The sequence below is a fragment of the Lycium barbarum genome, chromosome 6 (assembly GCF_019175385.1).
Source record: "Lycium barbarum isolate Lr01 chromosome 6, ASM1917538v2, whole genome shotgun sequence".
Lineage (NCBI taxonomy): Eukaryota > Viridiplantae > Streptophyta > Magnoliopsida > Solanales > Solanaceae > Lycium > Lycium barbarum.
The window spans coordinates 16736218-16763220 of NC_083342.1; the positions used below are offsets into that span (position 1 = coordinate 16736218).

Consider the following 27003-nt stretch of genomic DNA (forward strand, 5'->3'; position numbering starts at 1 on the left):
AAACAATTTTTGGAAATGCTGATTCATTACCACTTTATCAAGTCTCTTAAAAATGCAATCTGAAGCTTATCAACGATTCCACCAAGTAAATAGACTCCCTTTAAAACCCATATCAAATAATTCACATGAGTTTATACAAAAAGCAAGATCTTCACTCTCATTCAAAGAAACTGGCAGTCCACCCAAGTTTTCTTCCTCAGATAATATTACATTAAAATCACCTCCTACTATCCAGGAAAACTCCATAGAACTTACTAAATAATATAAATTATCCCACAACTCTAGTCTTTCACTTGCAACACACTTAGCATATACAAAAGTAGCAATAAAGTTTGTGCCATGTCCTGATGATGTAATTTCAGGGTTAACTGTTGATCAGTATTCATTAGGATTTCCATTTGATCTGTTACATCAATGAAAAGCCAAATCTTTCCATTAGCATTAGCAATCACCTCTTCTATCCCTGGTCTCTTCCTATACTTCTGAATATGTCTACAATTTTGAAATGGCTCCATTAAAGCAACTATAAAACATTTGTATTTTCTTTGTAACATGACTAGCCTTTGAAAAGATTTCTGAGTATTTACTAATTTGATGTTCCATATTAAAGCCTTCATCATCACTTATGCTTTATATCTGCACCTTTCCTTGTTGAAAACCTCTTGGATTGACCAACTTCTTGATTCTTACCCTTTTTTTCACTTTTTGAAAACTTCTTTGGAGATATATCTGCAACTCTGGGACCCTTTTGCACAATCTTATTATTATTTGTATTCTTCTTGTCATCCATATTTGCTGAACTATCTTCTTCCGCCTTCTCTATTTCTTCATTTGTCACTTTGTGTAACACTATATATTGTAACTTTGTAATTGGAGAAGTTTTCTTTTTGCTTGCTGACTTCACTTTGCTTTTCTCTGCAAATAATTTGTCACTTGAGTTTTTCTTTGTGCTGGAGGAATCCTCAAACTGAGGTCAAACTTTTGAAGCACCTCTGCAAGCTACCATCAGGTCAGTCTCATTAATCTTCATCTTTCCATCAGTCTGATCATGATGGTGTTTATCAGGTGGCTTTCCTTTGTCATCATTTATTTCCTCTTCTTGAATGTCTGTTACTCCTTGGATGATATTACCATTAGATAAAATAGAATCCCCCTCATTGCCCCCATAGTGAGTCCTAGTAGTATTAAAAGAGTCTACTGGTAAAGAATCTTGAGACTCTCATTCCTCAGTTCCTCAACTTCCTCAATTCTGTCCTTCCGCTTCCCTTGAGATGCTTCTTACATTGTCACATTGAGTTGATCAGCATCAGTCCCCTCTGCTGTAATTTGGACTTCCATCTACTCCTTACTAGTCACTTTCTTAGGATATTCCCCCTATTCTTTGGAACTTTGTTGATCACTTATGTTGATATTAGACTTGTTATTGTTAGTGTCCTCCCCCTTGTTACTCTTTGATGGAATGGCTAAACACTGACACCATTCATATTATCATTGTTTTTCTTTATACCCACTGTCTGATTTTCTTTATGCAATGATTTATCACCAGTTTCCTCTATTGGTGCACTGCCATCCCCTTTATTCTTTGATTGAACATTTGTATTATTGATTTTTCTTCTTTATTAGAACCATTATGCTGTACCTTATTAGGATTATCAGGCTTATTAGTCTAATCCTCATTGCTACCCTTTCCTCCCCTTGCAATGTCTCTGAATGTACTTCAATGACCACATTGATATCCTCATGCTCTTCCTCCTCTGTAAGGGCCTCAAATTGGTTTTTGGTTTGTCCAACATTATTATTATTGACCCCCTGCCTTGTTAGCCTCTTCAATCTTCTGATTCTTGTCTTTCTATCCTTTCAAAGTATCACTTGTCTGCCTAGTAATAGCCACCCTGTTATCCTTCTTGGGATTCCAAACACCTTGATTTCCAACCCATTTCCCACTTGAAATCATCCTGGTAGATGATTTTAAAGGATTTGATTGTCCTTTATTTTTTTTATCACCTTCCCTTTGTCCTTCTCTTTGTCTCTACCTGAAGCTGCTTTATTGGTACTTGTTTTCTCTTTATCTTGCACTTTTTGTTGTTGTTGCAGCACTTGAGAGAGGTCCATACAACTGGTATTCTTTTCCTCTAACTGACCTTCCTTGTCATCTTCTATATAAGTGAACTCTGGATGAATTATCCTATATTTGTCACGACCCAACCCCGTAGGCTGTGACTAGTGCCCGATCTGGGCACCCGAACCCATCTATCAAATATTATCTCAAATTCTATCAACTCATTCTAGTATATGGCGGAAGCCGACAAGACTTTATTTCAAATTTAGGTAATTTCCAGAAATTTCGGCAGAGTTTCCTTTGTTTTACGGACTATCCAATATACCCTGCACGCAGAAAATACCAACAAGAGCCACACAGGGCTAACCAAGCAATATATAAACATATGCGGACCGGCCGCCTCGGCGTATAGGATCGCCCAAACAACATATGCGGACCGGCCGCCTCGGCGTATGGGATCGCCCAAACGACATGTACATACATCCATACAGAAAGACCCTAACCCACAAACATGTCCACAGACCTCTAAACAGACCGACAGAATCATATGACGGGACAGGGCCCCGTCGTACCCATGAACGAATATATACAAATGCACTAATAAATATATATACCAAAAGTATAAGCTCCGGAAAGAGAGGAGCACTCCGAATAGCAGAAAGGGTGTCCTAAACAGGTGGATCACCAGGCTGTGCGTCTGTACCTGCGGGCATGAAACGCAGCCCCCGGAGAAGGGGGTCAGTACGAAATATGTACTGAGTATGCAAAGCAGAAGGTACAGAAATAAATCTGAATAATAATCGAATCAGATATATAGAAAATAATACATATCAAAATGTTTATTTCCAAAGTATAAATTATGCATAGGGCACTGGAAAATGTGGTCGCCCGCCTGTCGATGGCGCCACAACACAGCATAACACCAGAAAGTTTCAAATCTCTGAATCCCCGTCACACATCACAACACAGCATAACGCCAAACACAGCATAACGCCAAACATAAGTGGAACCCGGCCCTCGAGCGAGGAGCACGGTGAACCATAAACACAGCATAACACCGGAATGTATCAAAAAGCGCACGACAACAGAACCGGCCCGGGAACCGGCGAACGATATCATAGGGCACGAGCGGAGTAGTGAGGAATCATATGCATAAAATCATTATCATAAATCCAAAAGATAAGTAAAATAGTCATATTTGAAATCGGAACAATAATTACAACATTTTCTTCCCAAAGTTACCGAAATTACATAAAGGGCGTCGCGGGACCCACGGACGAGTATAGACCCGAACTGAGCCCGCCTATGAAAAACATACTCATTTTATATCATACAAACTCCTACGAAATTTCGAAGCAATCCGAGCTTTTCTGAGGAAGTTATGGGCGTTTGAACTTTTGGAATCGCTAAAGAACGAGCTTTGAAACCAAAAATCAACTTTCATGAAATCTTTACAAATTATAAACTCCGAGGATAAAAGGATCAATGTTATGGCATATGCGCCCAAGAATACCAAGGAAACAAATACGAATCATAGACAAGCTCGGATTTGCGAGAATAGAGTTTCCTAGAGGCTCGTATCATGGCCTACTTTAACTAAGGCATGCCAAAAGAAAGGTTACTTTACATACCTCGTACGCACTCCAAGCGAACCAATCTAAAGCTAATCCAAATCTACGCCTCGGGCTCCCCAAGGTCTACAAATACGCCAACGAATACCAAACATTAGCTAAGGGCACTTAAGCCATTCATTCCAACTATTCATTAAATTTTACAGAAAATTCGGCAGCATTTCCCCTATAAATAGGCCATCCCGAGAATTTAACTCGCTCAAAATCAACAACAACAACAACCAACCTAGCAACATCGATAATCAATTCGAAAGGCAAAATAACAATAGTAACTTTCTTTTACATCATTCAACAACTTTCCAACTATTCGTTTCAACGGCTTACATTCAAGCCACAATATAGCTCATACATTCAATTGTCAACCCGAATTCTTACCAACAACATTCAAGAACTTTCTAAACAGTTTACATAATTTTTCCAACAATCCAATAATTTAATCCAATGTGGCCGAAAACAGCCCCAAACCGAGAGCAGCCCCCTATGCCACACTTCTCAACTTCTATTCATGATTTGTGTCAACAATCCACAATGTAACGATATAATTCTCATAAATATACAAATTACGTCAAACGCACAATAAGCCTCAAATCAGTCCGCAACAATTCACCATATCATTTTGGGACATTAAACTCTCATTTCCAACATAAAAGTCATCACAACAACCATTAAAACGCTAAGCGACATTAGTGTTCTTTGGCATATAGCATGACTCATATTCATCTATCACTACACATATACATATATTGATGATTCTTAGCCATCCTACACACTACAACAATTTAACTCGCTGCAAGGAATTTATTCAACACCCAATCAAAATACCCATTTACACGGCTAACTTCAAACCCACCATATCTCACAAATTTCACCCATATTAACATACTGCAACAAGCATATAACACTCACAACTCATAAAACAAGAGAAATTCTTACCTTTCTTCTTCAATCCCACAAATAGTTAGGGTTTGTGATCTTGCCAAACGGATGATTTGATCGCCCCAACAACACTTCCACACTACTTAGGGACCTCAAAATAGTGGGTTTACACCAAAGAAATAATTTTGGGATGGCTTGAATTGGATTTGGTTTTTTTTTGTTCTTGGCCGTGTGGTTGAAGTTGTTCTTCAACTTCTTGCTCTTTTTTTTTTTTTTTTGATGGAATGGTAGAAAGATGACTACTTGGTCATCTTTTGTGCTTATATGAATATTGTCCAAGTGTCCATGGCCCACACATGGGGTGGACCAATTAAAATTGGCCACACAATGTGTGGGACCAATTCCCATTTACATGGCCACCAAGGATTTTTTTTTTTTTTTTGCACAACATTTTAATTCTAATTTTATGAATTGTAGTCCCAATTTTCCCTAAGTGTTCAATGCCATCAATTTCATACATGACTTATATCTCAAATTAAAATCAAATGGTCAAAAGTCCCGACTTCAAATCCCGGAATAATCTTGGCCTTAAATTATCATAGTTAATCCGGGTTGTTCCAATGTATAAAAATACGGGACGTAACATCCTCCCCCCCTTAAGAACATTCGTCCTCGAATGTTGGATTAATGCTACGGATCTTACTCAAATTCGGGGGAGTTTCTTTTATAGCCATCATATACGAATGATTCACAAATCAATATAGTCAAACATAGAAATTGGATTACCTGAAGGTACTGGAAATAGGTGAGGATACTTTTTCTTCATCTGCTCCTCAGCTTCCCAGGTCATTTCCTCTCGGTTATTATTCCGCCACAGCACTTTAACAGAAGCCATATCTTTGTTCCGCAACCTTTTTACCTGGCGATCCAATATGGCTATAGGCTGCTCCTCATAAGATAGCTCCTCGGTGACCTGAATATCATCTACAGGAAAGACTCTGGAAGGGTCACCAATACACTTACGAAGCATAGAAACATGAAATATCGGGTGTACCGCTCCCAAGTCAGCTGGCAAATCCAATTCGTAGGCCACCTTGCCTATTTTGCGAATAATCAGATAGGGCCCAATATATCTCGGACTGAGCTTTCCTTTCTTGCCAAATCGCATAACACCTTTCATCGGTGACACTTTCAGGAACACCCAATCGCCAATCTGAAACTCTAACGGTCGACGTCGCTTATCGGCATAAGATTTCTGTCGGCTCTGGGCTGCCAACAATCTTTCTCGAATAAGTTTCACCTTATCCACGGCCTGCTGGACCACATCTGGGCCAATCAACTCAGTCTCCCCAACATCAAACCAACCGATCGGTGATCTACACTTCCTGCCATACAAAGCCTCATATGGTGCCATCTGAATACTGGAGTGGTAGCTGTTATTATACGCAAACTCAACAAGCGGTAAATGGTCGTCCCAGCTACCCCTGAAATCAATAACACAGGCACGCAACATATCTTCCAATGTCTGAATAGTGCGCTCGGCCTGTCCGTCGGACTGGGGATGGAAGGCTGTACTCAGGCTCACCTGGGTCCCTAATCCCTCCTGAAACGATCTCCAGAACTTAGCTGTAAACTGGGCACCTCTATCGGAAATAACAGACACAGGAACTCCATGAAGTCGTACAATCTCCCTGACATAAAGCCTGGCATAATCCTCAGCTGAATAGGTGGTCCGAACCAGAAGAAAATGGGCTGATTTCGTCAGCCGATCAACAATAACCCAAATAGAATCATACCTCCGTGGAGTGCGAGGTAGACCTGTAATAAAATCCATATTAATGATCTCCCACTTCCACGTCGGTATCTCCATCTCCTGCAATAGCCCACCGGGCTTCTGGTGCTCAATCTTAACCTGTTGGCAATTTGGACACTGAGCAACGAACTTTGCTATATCTCTTTTCATACCGTCCCACCAATATAGGCATCTGATATCATGGTACATCTTCGTCGACCCTGGGTGAACAGAATATCGGGCGTAATGTGCCTCGCCCATAACCTGTCGCCGCAACCCTGCAACGTCAGGTACACACAATCTGCCTCTGTGAAATAACACTCCATTAGGTGAAATCTCAAACGGAGTCTTCTTCTGTGCCAGCGCTGCGTCTCTGTACTTTGCCAGAATAGGATCCTCATACTGATGCCGCTTAATATCTTCTGTAATAGAGGACTCAGCAATACCTCGAACAGAAACCCCAACATCTCCAGAATCAGCCAAGCGAACTCCAAGACTAGCCAACTGATGAATATCGCGAACCATTTCTTTACTCTCTGATGGCACGTCTGCTAGGCTGCCCATAGACTTGCGGCTGAGTGCATCCGCCACAACATTAGCTTTCCCAGGATGGTAGAGAATGTCAACATCATAATCTTTCAGCAACTCTAACCACCTCCGCTGCCGCAAGTTCAGCTCCTTTTGCCTAAAGATGTACTGAAGGCTCTTATGGTCTGTATAAATGTCAACGTGAACCCCATATAAATAATGTCTCCACATCTTCAAAGCATGAATGACCGCGGCCAGCTCCAAATCGTGAGTAGGATAATTCTTTTCATGTTTTCTGAGCTGCCGGGAAGCATAAGCTATCACCCTGCCGTGCTGCATCAACACACATCCCAAACCAATACCAGAGGCATCACAATAAATCACATACCCATCTGGACCCTCCGGAAGAGTCAGGACTGGAGCCGTAGTCAACTTCTCTTTCAGCAACTGGAAGCTACGCTCGCAAGCATCTGACCACTGAAACTTAGCTCCCTTCTGAGTCAGCCTTGTCAAAGGCGCTGAAATGGAAGCAAACTTCTCCACGAATCTCCGATAATAACCAGCCAATCCCAGAAAGCTACGCACCTCTGTCGGCGTCGTAGGTCTAGGCCAATTCTTTGCCTCGATCTTCTGGGTATCCACCTGGACGCCATCAGCCCCAATAATATGTCCCAGAAATGCCACTGAAGATAACCAGAATTCACACTTAGAAAATTTAGCATATAATTCCTGGTGCCGAAGTGTGCCAAGTACCGTCCTCAAATGGTCCGCATGCTCTGCCTCTGACCGAGAATAAACCAGAATATCATCGATAAATACGATCACAAACATATCCAAGAACAGTCTGAATACCCGATTCATCAGGTCCATCTTCGAGAAGTACCTCGCACCCTGCAGCTGATCAAACAAATCATCAATCCTGGGGAGGGGATATTTATTCTTGATGGTTACCTTATTCAACTGCCGATAATCAATGCACATCCGCAGCGAGCCGTCTTTCTTCCTCACAAATAATACCGGAGCTCCCCAGGGTGACGCACTGGGCCGAATGAAACCCTTCTCCAATAAATCTCTCAGCTGCTCTTTCAATTCTTTCAGTTCTGCAGGTGCCATTCTGTACGGAGGAATAGAGATAGGCTGAGTGTCTGGCAACAGATCAATAGCAAACTCTATCTCCCGTTCGGGAGGAAGACCCGGAAGCTCATCTGGGAATACATCTACAAATTCATTAACCACTGGGACTGACTGAAGAGTCGGTGCCTCTGCCTCTAAATCATGAACACGGACCAGATGATAAATATACCCCTTTCTGATCATTTTATCAGCCTTGAGGTATGAAATAAACTTACCCCTCGGCGATACTGTATTACCTGCCCACTCTATAACTGGCTCCCCTGGGAATTGGAATCGGACTATCTTCTTTTGACAATCAACATTAGCATAGCAAGAAGCTAGCCAATCCATACCCATAATCACGTCAAACTCGATCATATCTAACTCTACCAAATCCGCCTTAGTGCAGCGGCCACAGATAATCACGGAACAATCTCTATAAATCTGACTGGCTATAACAGAATCCCCTACTGGTGTAGCTACCTCAAAAGGCTCTATCGGTTCGGATTCTATCCCAATTTTATCATCAACGAGTGGAGATATAAATGATAATGTAGAACCAGGATCAATCAATGCATACACATCACGAGAGAAAACCAGTAATATACCTGTGACGACATTAGGCGAAGCCTCCTGGTCCTGTCTGCTGGCTAAGGCATAAATGCGGTTCGAAGGACCGCTAGAACCCGAAGCTCCGCCACGACCCCTGCCGCGGCCTGCTGGTGCTGGAGTACCTCGCCCCGCAGGGCGCATCGCCACCGAGGCTGAAGATGAACCACCGGCTGACCCGGTAGACTGAGCTGAACTGCCTGTACCACCTCTAGCCGGACAGTCTCTCATCTGATGGCCCTGACGGCCGCACACAAAGCATGCACCCGTAGCTCGGAAACACTCTCCCGGGTGCTGTCTCCCACAGTAGGAACACAAAGGTCTGGGTGGCCTCATCTGACTGCTGGAACCTCTGTCCAACTGTGAGCAGCAACATCCCGTAGTCTATGCGAAGCCAACTCAACAGACTCAGTCTCTGAAGCCCTGACCAAATCTAGTGAGCGCCGCATCCCCCGAATAAAGTCATGGGGGTCCTCGTCGGGCTTAGACCCGTAAAACTCTGGAGGGCTACAAAATAGAAACTCTCGAACCCTCAGGCTGTCACGCCTATCGTCATCATCATCATCTCTCCGCCCGCGTCTGCGAGCCTGTCCCGCTACCAGAGTGGTCAATAACTGCACAGCCTCTCTCAGTGTCCTGTCCTCCGCCCCTGGCTGAGGAGCTGGAGGCGCGGGAGCTGGAGCCCCTGGAGCTAATGGTGAAGCGGCTCCAGACTCCTCTGACGATGAAGACGTAGCAGAGTCGGCTGGCCGGGACGTAATATCATGCATCATCTGAGCAAGGGTCCGAGTATCCTTCTGAGCTCGGCTGGTCTCTCCTACTACGCCCTTTTTCTTCTGGGCGGCCGTCGCCTTTTTCGGAGGCATCACTGAAAGAAAAACAACAACAGATCAGAACAGAATCATCCTAATAGCACAACTCTATCGCACGATCTAAGATTCAAAGAAAGGAAACATCCTAAATGTCCTGTAGCTTCCTGTTTATAGATGTGGTGCACAACACACCGATAAACAAGACTCTACTAGACACGGTCTGTAGACATTCCGAGGACAAACCGCTCTGATACCACTTCTGTCACGACCCAACCCCGTAGGCTGTGACTAGTGCCCGATCTGGGCACCCGAACCCATCTATCAAATATTATCTCAAATTCTATCAACTCATTCTAGTATATGGCGGAAGCCGACAAGACTTTATTTCAAATTTAGGTAATTTCCAGAAATTTCGGCAGAGTTTCCTTTGTTTTACGGACTATCCAATATACCCTGCACGCAGAAAATACCAACAAGAGCCACACAGGGCTAACCAAGCAATATATAAACATATGCGGACCGGCCGCCTCGGCGTATAGGATCGCCCAAACAACATATGCGGACCGGCCGCCTCGGCGTATGGGATCGCCCAAACGACATGTACATACATCCATACAGAAAGACCCTAACCCACAAACATGTCCACAGACCTCTAAACAGACCGACAGAATCATATGACGGGACAGGGCCCCGTCGTACCCATGAACGAATATATACAAATGCACTAATAAATATATATACCAAAAGTATAAGCTCCGGAAAGAGAGGAGCACTCCGAATAGCAGAAAGGGTGTCCTAAACAGGTGGATCACCAGGCTGTGCGTCTGTACCTGCGGGCATGAAACGCAGCCCCCGGAGAAGGGGGTCAGTACGAAATATGTACTGAGTATGCAAAGCAGAAGGTACAGAAATAAATCTGAATAATAATCGAATCAGATATATAGAAAATAATACATATCAAAATGTTTATTTCCAAAGTATAAATTATGCATAGGGCACTGGAAAATGTGGTCGCCCGCCTGTCGATGGCGCCACAACACAGCATAACACCAGAAAGTTTCAAATCTCTGAATCCCCGTCACACATCACAACACAGCATAACGCCAAACACAGCATAACGCCAAACATAAGTGGAACCCGGCCCTCGAGCGAGGAGCACGGTGAACCATAAACACAGCATAACACCGGAATGTATCAAAAAGCGCACGACAACAGAACCGGCCCGGGAACCGGCGAACGATATCATAGGGCACGAGCGGAGTAGTGAGGAATCATATGCATAAAATCATTATCATAAATCCAAAAGATAAGTAAAATAGTCATATTTGAAATCGGAACAATAATTACAACATTTTCTTCCCAAAGTTACCGAAATTACATAAAGGGCGTCGCGGGACCCACGGACGAGTATAGACCCGAACTGAGCCCGCCTATGAAAAACATACTCATTTTATATCATACAAACTCCTACGAAATTTCGAAGCAATCCGAGCTTTTCTGAGGAAGTTATGGGCGTTTGAACTTTTGGAATCGCTAAAGAACGAGCTTTGAAACCAAAAATCAACTTTCATGAAATCTTTACAAATTATAAACTCCGAGGATAAAAGGATCAATGTTATGGCATATGCGCCCAAGAATACCAAGGAAACAAATACGAATCATAGACAAGCTCGGATTTGCGAGAATAGAGTTTCCTAGAGGCTCGTATCATGGCCTACTTTAACTAAGGCATGCCAAAAGAAAGGTTACTTTACATACCTCGTACGCACTCCAAGCGAACCAATCTAAAGCTAATCCAAATCTACGCCTCGGGCTCCCCAAGGTCTACAAATACGCCAACGAATACCAAACATTAGCTAAGGGCACTTAAGCCATTCATTCCAACTATTCATTAAATTTTACAGAAAATTCGGCAGCATTTCCCCTATAAATAGGCCATCCCGAGAATTTAACTCGCTCAAAATCAACAACAACAACAACCAACCTAGCAACATCGATAATCAATTCGAAAGGCAAAATAACAATAGTAACTTTCTTTTACATCATTCAACAACTTTCCAACTATTCGTTTCAACGGCTTACATTCAAGCCACAATATAGCTCATACATTCAATTGTCAACCCGAATTCTTACCAACAACATTCAAGAACTTTCTAAACAGTTTACATAATTTTTCCAACAATCCAATAATTTAATCCAATGTGGCCGAAAACAGCCCCAAACCGAGAGCAGCCCCCTATGCCACACTTCTCAACTTCTATTCATGATTTGTGTCAACAATCCACAATGTAACGATATAATTCTCATAAATATACAAATTACGTCAAACGCACAATAAGCCTCAAATCAGTCCGCAACAATTCACCATATCATTTTGGGACATTAAACTCTCATTTCCAACATAAAAGTCATCACAACAACCATTAAAACGCTAAGCGACATTAGTGTTCTTTGGCATATAGCATGACTCATATTCATCTATCACTACACATATACATATATTGATGATTCTTAGCCATCCTACACACTACAACAATTTAACTCGCTGCAAGGAATTTATTCAACACCCAATCAAAATACCCATTTACACGGCTAACTTCAAACCCACCATATCTCACAAATTTCACCCATATTAACATACTGCAACAAGCATATAACACTCACAACTCATAAAACAAGAGAAATTCTTACCTTTCTTCTTCAATCCCACAAATAGTTAGGGTTTGTGATCTTGCCAAACGGATGATTTGATCGCCCCAACAACACTTCCACACTACTTAGGGACCTCAAAATAGTGGGTTTACACCAAAGAAATAATTTTGGGATGGCTTGAATTGGATTTGGTTTTTTTTTGTTCTTGGCCGTGTGGTTGAAGTTGTTCTTCAACTTCTTGCTCTTTTTTTTTTTTTTTGATGGAATGGTAGAAAGATGACTACTTGGTCATCTTTTGTGCTTATATGAATATTGTCCAAGTGTCCATGGCCCACACATGGGGTGGACCAATTAAAATTGGCCACACAATGTGTGGGACCAATTCCCATTTACATGGCCACCAAGGATTTTTTTTTTTTTTTTGCACAACATTTTAATTCTAATTTTATGAATTGTAGTCCCAATTTTCCCTAAGTGTTCAATGCCATCAATTTCATACATGACTTATATCTCAAATTAAAATCAAATGGTCAAAAGTCCCGACTTCAAATCCCGGAATAATCTTGGCCTTAAATTATCATAGTTAATCCGGGTTGTTCCAATGTATAAAAATACGGGACGTAACAATATTCATCTACATTATGCCCTTGTAATACTCCTTGAAATATTTTAGTAGGTAGTCATAATGAATCTTCACATCTACTGATCTACTACTCATAGTTTGCTCATCCTCAATGTCCATTCTAACTTCAGTTGGCAGATCCGATCACAAATCAACTAAAATTTTAACCATAGCATAACTAGGTCTAGAGTTATTGATTGTAGCCAGATCTAAATGAATAGGTTTGCCCACTGCTGAAGCATGAGTAAATAAAGCTTCCTTCACAAAGTAAGTTGGCAATAAATTAGAAAAAGAAATCCATGCCATTGTTCTAGAGGTTTCCTCATCAACCTCAAACTTAGAATCATATATGAGTGGCCTCATCTGATAAGAATTTCTCAATCAGTCAAAAGTAAGCAGGTTTAGAGGTTAGATTGATAAAATCTTCATTCAAACTCAATCGGATAAGCACACTTCTCTTTCTAAGGAAACCCACTCTATATTCCCCCTTTATTCCACATTGTTTTGGAATTATTGTGCGCAATTGTTCAATATATGGCCACCCATTAGAAAATTTTCCTACAACTACAAGTTTTAATTCTTCCAAAGCCTCCATTCTTGCCACTTCATTCTCATTCCACTTCACATATTGTTTGCCTTGTAGCATCATAATCTGTTTTATGGGTATTGGCTCAATTGGGGGTGCTTGATCTTGCATGTTCATTGTTTCAGGTTTAAAGAGTGAAGCATTTTGGATTTTGTTAGAAACTGGTTCTAAAGGCTTTCCAGTGTGTTGCTGAATAGAAATCAATTGCTGATCAGCCATTACAGATGGCTGACCAACGACCGTCAAGGCCATGGATGGATGATCAAGATCTACGCATTAGGGTTCTGCATGAAAATCGATGTTTCTCGTCTTTTACTAACTTTGTTGCCTATGATTTTTCGGATTTAAAAAGCTAAAACGTTGTAAAACTTTTGGCACCTGTTGACGCATGTAAATAAATGATTTTTTTAATCAAAATGAGATAAGATAAATAAACTTTGCACGGCACAATTTCATTTTTTTGAGTTGATTGCCCTTCTCTTGGGGTGGGCTTTAATTTTTGCCCCTCAAGTTGGTGATTTTTAATATTCGTTCTTCGCCTAATACCTCGAAGTTCTGGGTTCGAACCCCAGCTTAGTAAAAAAAAAGAAGGAATTTTGCAAGACAGATGTTTGGATTCGCAAGGCAGAATTTTGCCTCTTAAGACAGAGTTTGCCTGCAAAACTCTACCTTAAAGCATAGTTTGCGGGAAAACTCTGCCCCATCAGGCATTATTTGCCTCCAAACTCTGCCTTAAAGTAGAGTTTTGCAGGCAAACTATGCCCAATGGAGCATAGTTTGTAGGCAACCTCTGCCTCGCAAATTTTTTTAAATTTTTTCCTAAGCAGGGGTTCGAACTCGAAACCCTGAGGTTCTAGGCGAATGGAAAAAGTTAAATACTTTCATTTTAATGGGAAAAAATTAAAGACCACCCCAAAATAAGGGCATTACTGCGAATTTCCCGCACAATTTACCACTTGCACAAACTTAAATGGGTCATTCGCACAAATGTCGTTATTTGGGGGTAGTCTATAATTTTTTCCCTCAAATTGCTGGTCTTTAATTTTTTCCCTTCGGTACTTTAAATGGCCGAAAATACTACTGAGATCTGGGTTTGAACCCCACCGGAGTGTAAAAAGAAAAATCTGCAAGGCAAAATTTCGTAGCAAATTAGGTCTATTTGGGCAAAAGTTAGGCCTTAAGGCCTAACTTCTGTAGAATCCCATCAGAGTTTTTTTTTTAGAAAAAAAAAAGGCAAAAAAAATTGTCTTGCGAAATTCGCAAGGCAAACTTTTGCCTTAAGGCAGAATTTCGCAAAGCCTTGCCTTGCTTTGCTATTTTTTTTGTTTTTGTTTTTACTGAGCCGGGTTCGAACACACAACCTCGGAATATTTCCGGTCACTTTTTAAGCGAAGGACAAAAATTAAAGACCAGCAATTTAAGGGATAAAAATTAAAGACCAGTGCATTTGAAGGGTAATCCGAGCAAAAAAAAAAAAACTTAAATTTCAAAGGGCCAAAGTTGATTAGTGTTTTCATATCGATATCGATTGATCTTCCTCAAGAATGTTCTTTTCTCTAGATTTGTCAGGGATATCTTATTTAAGAATTTTTAGAACAAATTGGGTAAGAAGTTAATTGCAATTTCACTACGCACCCAAGTGACATAAGGTTCAAATCTAACTAATGTTCCTTTTCTTGATTTCCCTTCTCATCCTTGCATGCTCAGGGGTCGACCCTTATTTCAAAAATTACTAAAAGATTATTAAAAAAATAGAAATAAGTGGGGATTGTTATAAAATAAAGACTATAAAATAAATACATCAGACACAAGTATATAGAGAGAGACTGATATATTATTCAACTTTGAACTAATATATAAATGAATTGAATTAACTTCCTATTGTAGAGGAAAAGAAGCTGCCACGTGGGTTTTCAGGAAGCTGCTGGCTTTTCAGAAGCTACTGACAAGTTGCCTGCTTGAGCTACTTGTAAGCTGCCTGCTTGATTGCAAGCCTGAGGAAGATGCTGCAAGGCTTTTCAAGAAGCTACTGGCAAGCTGCCTGTTTGATCTACTTGCAAGATATCAGCTTGAGCTACTTGCAACTGTCTGCTTTATTGTAAGCTTATCCAGTTGACTGTATATTTGAATTAACATCCACAATACGATGTATTTATAACACTCCCTCTTGGATGTTCATTAATAAATTTGTGCCTCATTAAAATCTTACTAGGAAAAACCTAGTGGGAAAAACCCTTGGTTAAGAGGAAAAGAGTACAACGCATAGTTTACTCCCCCTGATGTAGACCACAATTAAGATGTCTAAGTATTCCAATATTGTTTACCATCTTCTCAACAGTTAAAGTCGGCCAAGATTTAGTGAACAAATTTGCAGGATTATCACTTGAACAAATTTGTTGTACATCAATATCTCTATTCTTTTGGAGATCGTGTGTGGAAAATAACTTTGGTGAAATGTGTTTCGTTCTGTCTCCCTTTATGAATCCTCCCTTTAATTGGGTTATGCATGCAACATTGTCTTCATATAAGACTGTGGGTATTTTGTTGTCACACTTCAGGCCATATCTTCCTCTGATGAGATGTATCACTGATCTCTATCACACACATTCTCTACTTGCTTCATGAATAGATATTATCTCAGCATGATTTGAAGTAGCAACAATGGACTGCTTTGTAGATCGCCATGACATAGCAGTACCTCTGCATGTAAACAAATAGCCTGTTTGAGATCGACCTTTATGTGGATCAGATAATTAACCTGCATCTGGATAACCAACAAGACCTATACTACCTTTGTTAGCATAAAACAGACCTATATCAATAGTACCTTTTAGATATCGCAGTATATGCTTAATTCTGTTCCAATATCTCCGTATAGGAGAAGAGAGCTATATTTTGCTAGCAAATTAACAGAAAACGCTATATCAGGTCATTTAGCGTTATTAAGATACATAAGTACACCAATAGCACTAAGATATGGTACTTCAGGACCAAGTAGCTCTTCATTCTCTTCTTGAGGTCAAAATGGATCTTTACTCACTTCAAGTGAGCGAACAACCATAGGAGTACTTAATGGATGTGCATTGTCCATGTAAAATCGTTTTAAAACTTTTTCAGTATAGACAGATTGATGTATAAAGACTCTATCTGCTAAATGTTCAATTTGCAAACCAAGACAAAGTTTTGTCTTTCCAAGATCTTTCATATATCTCAAATTCTTCCTTTAAAAATTCAATTGCCGTTTGGAGCTCTTCTGGAGTTCTAATGAGATTTATGTCATCAACATAAACAACAAGTATAACAAACTCTGATTTTGTTTTCTTAATAAAAACGCGTGGACAAATGGCATCATTTATATAACCTTCATTTATCAAGTACTGACTAAGGCAATTGTACCACATGCGCCCTGATTGTTTTAAATCATATAATGATCTTTGTAATCTGATTGAATACATCTCCCGAGACTTTGAACTAAATGCTTTAGGAATTTTAAATCATTCAGGAATTTTCATATAAATTTCATTATCAAGTGAGACATAAAGATAAGCTGTAACCATATCCATTAGATATATTTCAAGATTTTCATGTACAGATAAACTGATGAGATATCGAAATGTTATGCTTTCTATAATGGGTAAATATGTTTCTTCATAATCGACATCAGGTCTTTGAGGGAATCCTTGTGCAACACGGCGTGCCTTGTATCTCAAAATTTCATTTCTCTCATTTCTTTTTCGCACAAAGATCCATTTGTGGCCGACATGTTTTACATCACCAAGCATTTGGACTACCGACCCAAAAACTTCTCGTTTAGCAAGTGAGTTCAATTCTGATTGAACTGCCTCTTACCATTTTTTCTAGTCACATCTTCGTCGATATTCTTCCATAGATTAAGGTTCCTGATCCTTATTATCTTTCATAATGTTCAATGCAACATTATATGCAAAAACATTATCCACCATAATTTTCGATCGATTCAAATCTATCTCATCATTAATAGAACTTAATGATAGTTCTTTATTAAGTCTCGGGTTCACTGATATCTTCAGGAATAATAGGATTATTCAGATCTTGAATCTCACCGTGAGATCCTTTTCTAGTGTCATTTTGATAATTTTTCATGCATCTTATTCTAGGATTTTTGTCTTCGGAACCCAATGGTCTTTCACACTTCATACGTGTATGGGATTTAGGAGCTATGGCACTATAAGACTATCATTTTGGGACATCAATTTGGATAGGCGCATTCTCTATAAGAATATGCGACTAAGTTATTCTTTTCAAGTAAATGCATCCGACATCTGATTTGCTATTTTTGCAAATGGATGATCTTCTGGACCTCTATTTCACAAATAGGGGAATGTGGATCAAAATGAAAGAGCGATGAAACTTTCCACGCAATTTCTCTTTTGATATCCATTTTCTCTCCCCCTAATTCTGGGAAAATTGTTTTATCAAACCGACAATCTGTAAATTGAGTAGTGAATAAATCTCCCGTCAAAGGTTCAAGGTAGCGAATAATAGAAGGTGATTCAAACCAAATATATATTCCTAACCTTCTTTGGGGGCCCATCTTAGTGCATTGTTGTGGTGCAACCGGCACATATACATCACAACCAAAGATTCGGAGATGAGCAATATTTGGTTCATGGCCAAATACTAATTGTGACGGAGAGTATATATTATAATGAGTCGGTATGAGACGAATAAGAGATGCTGCATGTAAGATAGTATGACCCCAGACGGTAGTGGGCAACTGTGTTTTGATAAGTAGTGGTATTGCTATTAATTGTAGGCGCTTAATAAATGACTTAGCAAGGCCATTTTGAGTATGAACATGAGCCACAGGATGTTCAGCTTTTACCCCAACTGATAAACAATAATCATCAAAAGCTTGGGATGTAAATTCTCCAGTCTTATCGAGGCGTATAGCCTTAATGGGATAATATGGGAACTGTGCCCTTAAGTGCATTATTTGTGACAATAATTTCGCAAACGCCAGGTAGCGAGATGATAAGAGGCACACATGAGATCATCTTGATGATGAGTCTATGAGGACCATAAAATATCTTAATAACCCACAAGGTGGGTAAATAGGTTCACATATATCCCCATGTATACATTCTAAAAAGGCAGGAGATTCAATACCAACTTTCATTGGTGATGGTCTTGTTATCAATTTGCCTTGACAACAAGCAACGCATGAAAATTCACCACTTTAAAAAAATCTTCAGGTTCTTAAGTGGATGCCCATTTCAATTTTCAATGATTCGCCTGATCATTATTTGTTATATCCCGTATTTTGTACATTCGGATATTTCAAGATAATCGCGATAAGTTAAGGGCAAGGCTATTTTTTTTTCCGATTTTATTTTAATACACAAGTTGGTTATTAGTGGTATGGAAATATTGAGAAAGGCTAGGGGTAAAAAGGGAAAAATTCAAAAAAAAAATATGGTCATGAAAGCCACAATGGCCGTGTGGCTTAAGTTGGTCCCACCCATGGCTTGGCCAATTAACTCAAGCCATGAGTGGGGGCATGTGTCCACCTTATATTTGTAGGAGTAAGTATATATATAGATAGAGATGACATAGCAAGACATAGTCATCTTCTTTCACAAATTCAAGAAACTTCAAGAAAAAAAATATAGAAGCATTCGGAAATGGCTAGCAAAATTGATGCCATAAAAATTGATAAAAAAAAAATAATTTTCTTCTAGTATTCCAACCAATTGGAAGGCCCTTATTAACGTGGAGTAGTTTTTGGAGCAAGCAAAGCATTCATTTGTGCATCTCATAAACCCTAGCCAAGTTGAGAAGTTAAAGGGTAAAGGTAAGGTTTAATCTCCTTTTCTATGTGTTAGGGATGATTTGTGAGTGTTGTAGTATGTAGAAATGGATGAAATTCATGAAACATGTGTGTATGGGTTGTGGCCGAATAAGGGCTGCTTTGGTAGGATGTGGTGAATTGATTTTATTTAATATTTTTGGTTGTTGTTGTTGTGGATTCCATGATGAAAATGAAGGCTTGATGGCTTGAAATGAAGTTGTAATCGTTGTGGGATTGTTGAAGAAGTTAATGTGACGTTAGCATGGTTTCTTATATTTGTAGGAATGATGTTGTTAATGTGTGGTTGTTGGTATAATTCATGAACTTGGAAGCGAGGAATGTGTTGTTGTTGTTCTTATTGAGTTTGGAAGATTGTAAGTTAGGTTGTTGTGGTTAATTTGAATGTAAATGAAATGCCGTCGAATTATGTAGAAAGGGTTGCTAACGTTAGAATGCATTTTGAATTAATTGTTGAAGTTGAAAATATGATTGTTGGTATTGTTGTTGGTGATTTGGCCGAGTTGAATTCTCGGGATTGGTTGAATTTATAGGGGAAATGCTGCCCAAATTTCTGTAGGTAGATTGCTAGCTTAGAACCGGATTCCTAAATACCTATAGCTAATGTTTGATATCTTTTGACGTTGTTGTAGATCTTGCGAAAGCCGAGACTTAAGTTCGGATTAGCTTAGGAAGCGGGCGAGGTATGTAAGGCTTACCCTTTCTTTCTTTTGGCATGTCCTAGAGCTAAGTAAGGTATGACACGCTTTTTGGGGTAACTCTACTCTTTGATTCCGAGTTTGTTTACGATTCTTATTCACTTCTTGACACGAGCATACTTGGTATAGTCGAGCCTATTGTATGATTGAATAACGAGCAAAGCATAAAGAGTCCCTACTCCAAAAAGGGTTCTATAAGGATTAATGTCCCTAACTTTCATAGGCGGTCTCGGATTGTTTTGAAACGTTCGTAGAGGTTTCTGTAATGAATAACGTCCATAACTTTCTTATGTTAACTCGGATTGACTCGAAACGTGTTTATGATCCTTCAAGTGTCGATTAGTGTACTTACCTATCGAGTCTTAAAAATTGATTTATATGCATATAGTTTCTCACTACTCTGCTCGTGCATGCTGTCATTACTTCCTTCACTGAGTCCCGGGCCAGGACACGTTCTCGTGCGTACTCCACTGCATTTTCACCGAGTCCCTCACTAGAGGGCCGGGACACGTTATATATATATATATGGCATATGATGACTCTATTCACTGAGTCCCTCACTAGAAGGCCGGGACACGTTATATGTATACATGATATATGATGTTGACATGCATGATTTTCATTTCAAAAGGCAAGTGTATTGATGTTTTTAACAGTCATACTTGTTTCTGGTAAATCTCCGTTTTAGTTATGATCCTCTTTACTGTATTTCATGCCTTATATGCTCAGTACATATTCCGTACTGACCCCCTTTCTTCGGGGGCTGCGTTTCATGCCCGCAGGTACAGATGCTCGTTGTGGTGACCCGTCAGCCTAGGATATCCACTCTGCTACTTTGAAGTGCTCCCTTATTCCGGAGCCTATATTTTTGGTACAGATCCTTCTGTTGTATATATATATATGTCTAATTAGGGTACGGTGGGGCCCTGTCCCGCCATATGACACTGCTGTTACTCTTAGAGGCCTGTAGACATGTATGTGGGTCATGGGTCATTATTGTCCAGTTATGTTAGTATGGTTTACGTTTGGCATTTCCCTACATTACGACAGCCTGACCGGCTTGTATGTGATAGTATACGCAACAATTTTGGACAACGTTTTGTCTTGCATTTATAAAAGCCCTTAATATGCTAAACGTAAGTATGATAAGTGCCCATCTAGTTGAGTCGTGACAGTACAGGTTGAACGATAGATAGTATGATAAGGGGTGCTCGGTAGCCAATACTGGGTACCTGTCATGGCCCTCTGGTTGGGTCGTGACATTATTGACTTAGGATGACCCATTCGGTCATGCCAAAGCACAAAAGTACTTGAATCATTAAACTTCTGGTTTATGATAGAGTGTGATTCAACTGTACTAATTTCTACATAATACAGGCCAGAAGACAAAGTTGGTAATTTCTCCAAAACATATTTCTGGCCGGAGACATTCTTGGTAATGTCAAGATATTCAACATTCATTTCATTTAATGTCTCAATATGATACCCATTTCGGCGACTATCTTTGGAACTGAACAAGTTTCTTGGGGATTTAGAAGAGAACAATGCACCTTCTATAACAAGTTTCGTCCCCTTAAGCAGAAATATAGTAGCTCTTCCAGAGCCTTTAATCAATTTTGAATTACAAGAAATTGTAGTAACATTCGCCTTTTTTTTTTCTAAGCAAAGCAAGCAAATTATTTCTCATCTTTGAATATGGCATGCGTTGTTCCACTATCAATCACACAAATATATTAGATCATTGATCCAAACAATATTTGAGAAACATCCATATTTTCTTCAAAATGAAAAAAAATACACAAAGTGAACATTGTTGTAAATATTATTACCAACACATGATTTACACTTTATTTACAAGATTCATAACCGTACAAACCAGATTACTAAAACAAAACATGACTTATCTCATAACCGTACAAACTAGATTACTAAAACAAAATATGACTTATCTTTAAGTATTAATGTCACGACCCGATTAGGAGCCATGACGGGTACCCGGAGCTGACTACCGAGCACCACTCATTAAGCTAATTATCATACCCAACATGAACATGCACAATCTCCAAGGCAACACATACATATATACATAAGCCCTCACTGCTGCAAAAATGATATACAAAAAAAAATTACAATGATGTGTCCATGAGACAACTACTATCCACGCATACGTATCTACGAGCCTCTACCAGAATACTGACACATAAGGACGGGATAGGACCCCGTCATTCCCGATTATGTACATAAAATAATATATCAAAAACTGCACCTCCAGAGTAGGGACGTGTTCCTCTGCAAGCTGATCTGCTCCTACGGATCTGGACCGTCCCCCTGTCTACCTGTGGGCATGAACACAGTGTCCAAAAATAAAAGGACGTCAGTACGAATAATGTACTGAGTATGTAAGGCATACATGGTGACATTATAAAGGAGTATCAAAAGCATAAGAAGAGAAGATAACTGTAACTGCTTGCCTCTTAAGGCGGAATCGTGCATGCTTACTTTTTACCTTTATAACATAGCATACACATATATAAGCCGCCTGAATTAATAACATCATTAGCTCGCGTCCAGGGTAATTATGTCACGCCGCCCACTAGTGGTGTCATGTCCGGCTACATAGGTACGGTGTAATCATAAGCCGCCAGCTTTAGCGGTGTCATGTCCGGCCATCTAAGCACGGTGTAATCATAAGTTGCAGAGCCATATTGACGGCGGAGATCGACGGCCCGTCGATGGCGTATCTCGTCGATCGGTTTCTACAGATCGGAATCCTCAGAACATAGCGACGGTGACGGCCCGTCGACATGGTCGACGGTCCGTCAATAATGCCTGGTGTCTGCAGACTTTCCTGAGTCTGCTCCACCTGTGCCAGTTCAATCCGTTCGACTTCTAATCCTGTAATATACCTGGAATGCCTGCTAGTACCTCCATACACGGGGTAAAATACTTAGCATCTCAATACTCGAGTACGAATCCCCATTTCAAGGCATACTCAACTAGGGAGCCGTAAGTTTTTCCTACAATGAAAACGAGAGGTGCAACAATTAACATAATTATACTAGATAGCACAAACAACATGAATTAAAACATTTAAGTTTCTACAGATTCATCTCTTATTACAAGATCTATTTCTGGGAGTGCAAAATAATCAGCTACTTTCAAATGCATGAAGTCATCATTATCTTCAGAAATAAAATTTGCTTTAGCATTCTTTTCTGCCTTTTTTAGGGAGGATTGATAAAGCTCAACCAAGTGCCTTGGCGTACGACAAGAACGTGCCCATTGCCCTTTACCACCACATCTGTGGCATTTATCTTCTAGGCTTCTCCTTTGCACTGCTTCACACTTTTCATCCTTCTTTTGAAGGGATTTATTTGGTGTAAGGGTATCATCATTATTATAGCTTTTCCCTCGACCACGATCATGGCCACTGCTAGGGCCACGACGAGGAATATGGGGTCATGACCTTTTCCACGCTTAGCTTGGTGAAAGTCACTTCTTAGAATGAACTAGAACCAGTAGGTCGGCTTTCATGATTTTTCATTAGTAGCCCATTATTTTGTTTGATTACAAGAAGATGTGAAATTAGTTCAGAATACTTTTTAAACCCCATCTCTCGATATTGCTGCTGCAGGAGCACATTCGAGGCATGGAAAGTGGTGAAAGTTTTCTCCAGCATATCATTATCAGTGATATTTTTATCATATAATTTCAGCTGAGATATAATTCTAAACATTGAGGAATTATACTCACAGATAGATTTAAATTCTTGTTGCCTCAAATGGATCCAATCAAAATGTGCTTGTTGAAGAATAACCATCTTCAGGTGGTCATATCAATCTTTTAAATCATTCCACAGCATAAGAGTGTCTTTAATAGTGAGATATTCCAATTTCAAACCCTCATTGATGGAGGAGGAATATCATTGCCTTGGCACGGTCTTGATTTGAAGCCTGGATTTTATTTTGGATGGTGTTTGCTAGACCCATCGCATCAAGATGAATTTCAGCATCAAGTACCTAAGACTGGTAACTTTTGCCCGATATATCCAGAGCAACAAATTCACGTTTAGAAAGATTTTTCATTAATTAAGAAAGGGAAAGACTATACCTTCGAAGCTTTTAAAGTATTTGCTCGAGATGGCAGAGTCTCGTGCTGATAATGTGTTATAAAATAAAGACTATAAAGTAAATACACCAGAGACTAGTATATAAAGATAGACTGATCGATTATTCAACTTTTAACTGATATATAAATGAACTGAATTAACTTCTTATTTATAGAGGAAAAGAAGCTGCTGCGAGGCTTTTCAGGAAGCTGCCTGCTTGAGCTACTTGCAAGCTACCTGCTTGATTGCAAGCTTGAGGAAGCAGCTGCAAGGCTTTTCACGAAGTTGCTGGCAAGCTGCCTGCTTGAGCTACTTGCAAGCTATCTGCTTGAGCTATTTGCAAGTTGTCTTCTTAATTGTAAGCTTATCCAGTTGACTATATATTTGAATGGACATCCACAATATGGTGTATTTATAACAGGGATGTTAGTTTCATAACCATTGAGCGTTTTCGCCCCCATGTGATTTCAAAGGGGTAAGAGCAGTATACATAGAGAAAAAATAAATGTATGCGTCAATTAACTACCATAGCTAATCCATGAAAGCATCAAAGGAAGGTCAAAACAAGATTCTAACGAAAACAACACAAAGGGACCTTTATTTATTTCATCAAAATTTCACAATTAAACAAAAGCTAAGATACTTAGCTAAGATTGATAAGCAAGAGAACAAAACATAACAAGCACAACTTAACAATCCAACAACTGGTTTTAGGAGAGAAAATAAGTTGAAACTCTAAGTGATTAGTGATGGGAAGCTGCTCGTAAACGTTTTCGCCAATGAAGATAAGTTCATATACCAACGCAGCAATGGCAGCACCGACGAAATTGCCAAGCCAATAGACCCAATGATGGGTCCATATCCCGCTAATCATTGCTTGACCAAAGGCAATAGCAGGGTTCATTGCTGCGCCAAAAAGGGCACCACCACACAAGATGTTGGCACCAACAATGAGACCAATTGCAATTGGGGAAATGATTCCCATGTTACCCTTCTTGGGATCAAATGAAGTTGCATAATATGTGTAAACAAGGAGGAAGGTCATCACTATCTCGAAAATAACTGCATTCCAAGGTAATTGTGGAGGGTATGGTGATACTTCCTGCACAATTTAATTTACAAATTTAATTAGTTAATATAGATATACGAAAACTATTGGTCAAATCTAGTTCCCCGAAAAACAGTGTATCACGTCATTCATAGTGAATCGTTTCATTATTTACGTGCGTTATGTTGATATGTATAACTAGAGTATAAACAACCTTTTATTGGTATCAAATACGGATTAATAATTTAAAGATTATGCGGGTTAAGGTTCTGAGTTATTTGGAAGCAAAAAGGTCTATATTTGTCCATATACTCTCCCAAACCATTCAATTTTGCCCTTCCTTGTACTTTGGTTCATTCATACCCAACTTATTGTTAGAAAAGGTGTCTTGTATTTTCTCGTCTTGCATTAACAGAGCTCAAGAGTGAAATGAGTACGGGACTTCCATGTGTCCCAGCTCTACATAAAAAGTATACAAATTACCCCTCAATTTTTTTATCAAATTTTAAATTACCCTAAGATTGGAGCTATGTTAGGGGTCGAGAGCAAAATCTAGACTTTTTCCTTACACTAGGGTATATTAGATCAAAAGTTTAACACAAGGAAAATTGCTTAATTTCAGAGAGTACAGGTCCACATATTTGATTTTTTTCCCTATTTTAAATTATGAATTCAAAAGTTAATACTTATATAATGTTTTTCAAAAAAATTCATCGATAACTTTAACCTATATATGTTTTGTTTAAACTAATTATTAACATTTTTTATTTATTTTCACAAAACCCTCAACTTTATGTTTGATTGCTGGATGCCGAAAGCCTTTCCTTGTATGCACTATATGTTCGAATCAAAATTATTAAGAGGTCATGCGGAAACTAAGAATTGCAAATCTTGAAGACGATAAATCAGACACAAATAAAAGTATACTAAAAGAAGCGTAATATACAACTATTATAGCTAAGTGCTTAGTGAGGGGAGTGGCATTACCAAACCATTAGTAGCAATCTTGAGGAGATAGCAAGCCACAACGGATCCAAGTAATTGAGCAATACAATACATGACACTTCTGAAAAAGGTAATGTGACCTCCGACAAATGCACCAAAGGTAACAGCGGGGCTTGCATGACCTCCGGATATGTTTGCTCCCACTGAAACTGCTGTAAGAAGAGCAAATGCATGGGATATCGATGCCGAAATTAGCCCATTGGCTGGATCTCCAGTCGTGATCATCTTGGCTACAAAACATACCAAAGTGTTAATCGTTACTAATACACAAAGAGTATAAACAACCTTTTATTTGATTACTAATTGATCACCTAAAAGTTAACTACACATATATATATTTATAACAAATAATAGAATTGCATTGATAGTGTAAACAATTAACTTACACTATCAGTATATAAGTCAATTATATACACAAAATGTACGTTATCAACATATATATAATTAACTTATTTTGCCTTTAATACCCAACTTGGTTAAACTTACAGAAAACTAAGGCACAGCCTTCAGCGGGAAAAACAAAAGTAATCACGCAAATAAATTCAGCTAAGGCAGCCTTAAGGGCATCATGCTTAGTAATTTCTCTAAAATTTCCAATGGCGATTTTTGAAATCGGCATTCTTTTTCTAGAATAAGAAAATGTTTATGAGTTAACTTCTTCTACTATTTATTTTTTGTAGCGCTTGTTGCATGCTTTGTTTCCAAATAGGCCTCTTTATATAAGGTACTAAGAGCATGGGTATACTCAAAATTAAATAAAAAACTCAGTCCCTATATGTTGAATAAAAAACTCAGCCGTGATAGCAATGATGAATAGTTATGGTGAATTTGTGCTACCCAATATATGCACTATATATTAATTGATCATTATGTATAAAAGATAAAATAGAAAAAAAGGGAACTAAGACTGAAAAGAAATGGTAGTGGAGAAAAGTTCTGAGAATTTGGAAGGGAATTTACCTAATCAACTTGTGATTCTTTTAAGATATGTATATTCGGATAAGGAAAGATGTAAG

General features: G+C 39.3%; 1 protein-coding gene across 1 annotated transcript; it reads right to left on the bottom strand.

Moving 5' to 3' along the window:
- Window positions 1-24511: 24511 nt before the first annotated feature.
- On the bottom strand, window positions 24512-26740 carry LOC132643514 (aquaporin TIP1-3-like). The gene is made up of 3 exons (XM_060359942.1): window positions 26474-26740; window positions 25970-26217; window positions 24512-25036 (listed from the first exon to the last, which is right to left on the bottom strand). The coding sequence occupies exons 1-3, from the start codon at window positions 26604-26606 to the stop codon at window positions 24578-24580; spliced, it is 840 nt and encodes a 279-aa protein (XP_060215925.1). The 5' UTR covers window positions 26607-26740; the 3' UTR covers window positions 24512-24577.
- Window positions 26741-27003: the final 263 nt, after the last annotated feature.

Coding starts and splice junctions, on each gene's coding strand:
- LOC132643514 (XM_060359942.1), bottom strand. CDS start 26,606: ATGCCGATTTCAAAAATCGCCATTGGAAATTTTAGAGAAATTACTAAG. Junction 26,218..26,473: donor AGGCTGTGCCTTAGTTTTCT/GTAAGTTTAACC, acceptor TATGTTTTGTAG/CCAAGATGATCACGACTGGA. Junction 25,037..25,969: donor AGATTGCTACTAATGGTTTG/GTAATGCCACTC, acceptor TAAATTGTGCAG/GAAGTATCACCATACCCTCC.